General features: G+C 34.9%; 1 protein-coding gene across 1 annotated transcript; it reads left to right on the plus strand.

The window, feature by feature from the left end:
* Positions 1-546: 546 nt before the first annotated feature.
* On the plus strand, positions 547-5,046 carry LOC109791074 (delta(7)-sterol-C5(6)-desaturase). The gene is made up of 3 exons (XM_020350326.3): positions 547-975; positions 2,817-3,122; positions 4,450-5,046. The coding sequence occupies exons 1-3, from the start codon at positions 738-740 to the stop codon at positions 4,740-4,742; spliced, it is 837 nt and encodes a 278-aa protein (XP_020205915.2). The 5' UTR covers positions 547-737; the 3' UTR covers positions 4,743-5,046.
* Positions 5,047-5,507: the final 461 nt, after the last annotated feature.

The following is a 5,507-nucleotide window of genomic DNA, read 5'->3' on the forward strand; positions in this document are numbered from 1 at the left end:
TTTAAGAGACACATCAAATAAATTATGCTTATTTATCAAAATCAAAAACACATTTAATAAAAATATTTTTCAAAGTAAAATTTTTGCTTGAAACCTAATAATTAAGTCTTACCATATTATTTTAAAAATTGGGGTCTCATTATAAAAGTCAGAGAAAATAGTAAGGATCCGGTGAATCATACCGGTTTATGTGATTACATTAGGAAAATCTCAAATAAATAATAATACAAAAAACAAACATTTATAATCATATAAATTTTAAAAAACTTGAAGCGTGTGATTCAGTGGTAGGGGTTAATTCACGCTTAATCAAGATTGTATGCAGCCGTGTTAAATCTTGGGATCAGCTATCTCACCCTTTGAGGTGCCTCCATGCTATTGGCGGTGATACTCCAGGAACGAAAAAAAAAAAATGAATTTTAAAAATATAAAAATAAATAAATAAAACTCATGAAAGTACATGGACCACAATAACACTTAGACCTACCAAATGGGATAAAAGAATAAAATCATAATTTAATTTATATTAAAGAGAATCGACGGAAAGACCGACCAATACAGTGTGATTGTTATAAGGCGAGAAAACATGGACATGGCATCACATGAAACCAAGAGAGAACTTGTATTAAATTAAACTAAAGGAGCATCATCCTCTGTGTCTCTCTCTCTCTCTCTGTTCTCTGGGTTTCTTTGGCTACCCCCACAAACGCACACAGTCTCGGAGTTCTGATTCGTTCATGGAGGTCCCAACGACGTCGTTAAGCGACTTCGGAAGGCTATTCGCCGAGGACACGGAGCTGTACAACCGCATTGTGTTGGGCTGCTTGTTGCCGCAGTGCGTGTGGGCCCCACTCCCTCACTTCCTCCAAACGTGGCTCCGCAATTACGTTGGCGGTGTCCTTCTCTACCTCCTCTCTGGCTTCTTCTGGTGCTTCTACATTTATTATTTCAAACGCAACGTTTACGTCCCCAAAGGTTTTTTTTTTTTTTGGTTCTGTCTGTTCTGTTCCTCTGTTTTTTTTTTTTGTTTGTTTGTAATGTGCGAAAACAGGGGTATTCACGTATTGCCTCTAATGGTGAGATAACGAATTGTGTTGTGGTTCTCTGTTTGTTTTGTTAAAGATGGCATATTTTGGGTTTGATGTGAAATGGGTTTTGCTTAGTTTGTTGATCGGCTTCCTTCTTTTGCTGTGGTTTTTAATTAAGAAAATGAAATTAAGAAAAAATGTTTTTTTTTTTTTTTTTTTTTTTGGTGTTCTGGATTTTGTTTAGTGTGTTACTTGTTTTTGGGGCTTAAGATTATGGGGTGACGAATTGGAGTTAGATTGGATTTGGGTCTTCTAGTGTATGATTTTCGGTTTTTGACTTTTTTGTTTTGGTTTTTTATTGGTTTGTCTGAGATGTATTATGATTCTCTGATTCCAGAGTTTATGCTGATATCTGATTCTTTTTTGGATTTTATTTACTTATTCTAGCACAACTTTTTTTTTTTTTTTTTTTTATAAAAAATTTATTCTTTACTTTTCGTGGATCTGTTTTCTGATTCTTTATTTTTCTTATATTTTGTATATTTACGTGCTGTTTTGGTAAATTGAGTGACTGGCTCTAATCTAATTGATGTATTGTGCCTTCTAAGGATCGTTGGCGTAATGGGCGTTCTCTTGTTAAGCTAGTTGATTTAAGTGGATTTGGTGTCATTTGTATTTGTGTAACGTCTGATCCGTGTAACAATCTCAGTGAGTAAAAGGCCTTTGTTGTTGTTTGTGTTTTTGTGACGTCTGGGAGAAAGATGTGGAGAGGTTTTAAGTTGAAGCAAGTTTTTCAGTTTCACTATACATTAAGCAACTATCAGAGACTTCTGTCCTTATTCTGTAAAAAGTCACTGAACCAAATGTGATGCATGTGCTGCAGTTATTAGTTGTAATATCTGTTAAATTCTGCAAATATTAGTGATCGAATTTTTTTAGACTTGGGCAGTTGCTTTCCCGTTTGAAATGACCACTTATCTTTATGCATTACTGGAGAGGACTTTTATTTTGCACTCTGCTATGATCTTTCCAAAATGGTGGACATTGTTTGTGGCTTCCTTGGGCCATTTTCAATTTCATCATTACTAATATTTGAGGTTTTAAAATACGGTCTGCAACCACAAGTGTTGCCATAGCGTTACAGTTTTTGGAATCTGGAAGCTTTATAAGTATGCAACTGGAAATTTTACTAGGAGGATAATACTGACAGTGAATTGTTCTACATCCTATAGTTTTAGTCAATTAGAAGATTGATGTTCATTAATTCATACCTATATAAATTGACTAGAGCCTTATTTAGATAGCTTCTATGCATTTTTCTTTAGTTTTTCTTCCTAAATTATAGCAATTGTCAGTTGGCTGTGAATGACAAATTGACAATTTAAAGTTAGTACTTCACTCTTTAGTTTGATGGCTTGTTGAAAATGATATAACATGCTATTCTTAACTACAGATTTCCCACTGGCATACTAGTTATATTTTACCTCTTGCTTTATGTCAGGCAGTGGCATGAAATAATCTTTGTTCAGATTGGGGCAGTTTTAGAAGTCTGAGACTGTGTTGGTTATATCCATCTCTAGAAAGTGAATCATCGTAGGGCAAACACAACTAAGTAGGACAATTGTATTGTATGAGTTTACATTGCCCAAACTAATGGCTTCTTCCAAGTATACTTATATGTAGTTTTTGTGTGTCATTGTGTTTTTAATTCTTTATTTCTTTGTGTAAGGTGCTTATAGGACCTTTTGTACCTTTCATTTCTTGACATATTTAAATCTACCATTGCAGATGCTATTCCCTCTCGAAGAGCCATGCTCTTGCAGATATCTGTTGCTATGAAAGCCATGCCTTGGTACACTTTGCTTCCAACTGTTTCGGAGTACATGATAGAATCTGGCTGGACACTGGCCTATCCTAGATTATATAATGTTGGTTGGCTAGCATACTTTGTGTATTTAGCAATTTATCTAATTATTGTAGAGTTTGGTATTTATTGGATGCACAGAGAGCTGCATGACATAAAACCTCTTTACAAATATCTTCATGCTACCCATCACATCTACAATAAACAGAACACTCTCTCCCCTTTTGCCGGTAAGTACATTAAATATTCAACATTTCAAGCTATGCAAGCTAAAATTCTATTCATCCATATAATTATTTTAAACTTCTATAATCCCTGAAATGAACATAGTTCATAATGTTTTAAAAAAATGTTTGTTATTGTTCGGTTATTTCATATGTATATAATTTGGCAGATGATAATAATTTTGAGGATTAGAACTTGGTTAGAATTTCACAGTATGTGATTTTGACGGATTGTTTTCCTGGCAAACCTCCCAAGTTAATAACTCATTGTATAATTTAATGATCTAAAATGTAAGTTTGATGATATGATTATTATGATACATTGGTCACTTCTACATGAACTCAAAATCACTCTAGCTTTGAAATAAAACCAGTCCTACTGAACCTTAGGTGGTGAAAAATGATGATATGTTCTTTTCTAGATACACCGAGTCATATACACATAACCAATTTAAAATACTTGCTCCATCTTCTCTAAGAAACTCGTGAAACCTCATATGGAAGAGCATGCATTTGAGGAAATGGAATATTAGTGAGAATAAAATGGAAATAGAAATAGAAATACAGACATTCTGAAAGTAAGAAGACTGACCAGAAACAGAGAGAATCAGTGAAGAGTTTGTGGGGGATATAAAGCTATGGACAAAAACCAATCATATAGAAAATACAGAGACAAAGATATGTACTTCTGCAGAAATCGAAGTAGTTTTGTTCCACTATCAATAATGTTCTCATTGACAACCCATTTCATTGACTTGTTTAGTCAACCAATGGATTGTGGATGTACTTTCCAAACTCGAGGTGATGGTTCAAGGTATTATTATCTGCTAGCCTTAGTCAAAATTCCTTGGATTCATTGCATAACTTTCACAACATGCTATGCCACTTTTCACCTTTTAGCCATCATACACCAAGTGTTTTCCTGTGGTATCATCTTTTTCTGAAAGCTTGATCTTGTCTGTTTCTATTTGCCTGCGTTGTTTGACATTTTAAATGCAAACTGACAAAGTAAACTATGCTAACCTTCCAAACAGTTGGTTGATACTATATTTTCCTTCCATTTTTGTTGGTTGAGTACCGATAACTAGACCTTTAACTAATATAATATATGCTAGTTATTTTTTATCCTCATTTTGTTTGCTGGAAGCAATTTTTCCATTTTGGTACCGCTGTACTTTGACATCATCATTTTATATGCTGTACCATCATCTTTATTTGCTCTACCATTTATTTCTTTTTCATCATCACTTTAATATTAAATATCACCAGTTTTGTCCATATCATTCCTACCGGATAAAGGGTGGAGTGACTTTTGTTTTACCATGTATCGCAGGTTTGGCATTTCATCCTCTTGATGGGATACTTCAGGCATTACCACATTGCATTGCTTTGTTTATGGTCCCAATACATTTTACTACACATTTAGCTCTCTTATTCATTGAGGGCGTTTGGACTGCAAATATTCATGACTGCATTCATGGAAAATTGTGGCCTGTTATGGGTGCTGGTTACCACACCATTCATCATACTACATATCGGCACAACTACGGCCATTACACCATATGGATGGATTGGATGTTTGGGACACTTCGTGACCCTGAGGAAGACGAAGGCAAGGCGATGTGATGAATTGCTTACTCGCATTGACATTCATTGGTTATCTTGTCTGGATTGTGGAAATGTTGTTCCTTGCATGTAAAGCATAAATGTATTAGCTATATTTTTCTGGTGTCCATCACAAGGTGATGTTATTTGTTAGAGAGACAAGGTTGAGGGTGGTGCAGGTGGAGCTTCCCTTTCGTACTCCATTGTTACTATGTATGTGGTTGAGGACTTGAGATTATTTTATTTCACAAATTGTGGTAGAGGTTGAGATGATAATGTAGTTTTCTCCAGATGTGATAATTGATGATCCCCTATTAATGTTTTATCTCGTTTCATTCTCTCTCCCTCTATGGTTACAGGGTAAATTATAATCTCCTTTAAAGATGTTAAATTTCACTACTCTTCTTAATTATAGAGAGTTTAATTTCTACATACTGTCAGTCTAAGCCAATTAGAAATTGTGGTTGATATGATTTTTAAAGCAATTATTATAAAAAGGCAACAAATTTATGATATATTGTAAACTTTTACACCGTGGGTGCATATGCTATTTCTTGATCTGTGTTGCTGGGGAAAAGTTTTACTGGGCCTTAGTGGGTGCCAAAATATACTTGCAGAAGGTTAGGTACTTTTCCCTGATGTCGAGAGTTCCTCCTCGTGATATGTCGTTTTCCTTGTGCTCCAAGTCCTCCAACCTCTAGGAGAGGAGTTAGTACCTGTAAACGCACTCTGATGCTCATGTTAGTGGGGTTGTAAGAACACATGTATATAATAGGTGACTAAGGA

This window comes from Cajanus cajan, chromosome 2 (assembly GCF_000230855.2).
Source record: "Cajanus cajan strain Asha chromosome 2, NIPB_CcT2T_4, whole genome shotgun sequence".
Taxonomy (NCBI): domain Eukaryota; kingdom Viridiplantae; phylum Streptophyta; class Magnoliopsida; order Fabales; family Fabaceae; genus Cajanus; species Cajanus cajan.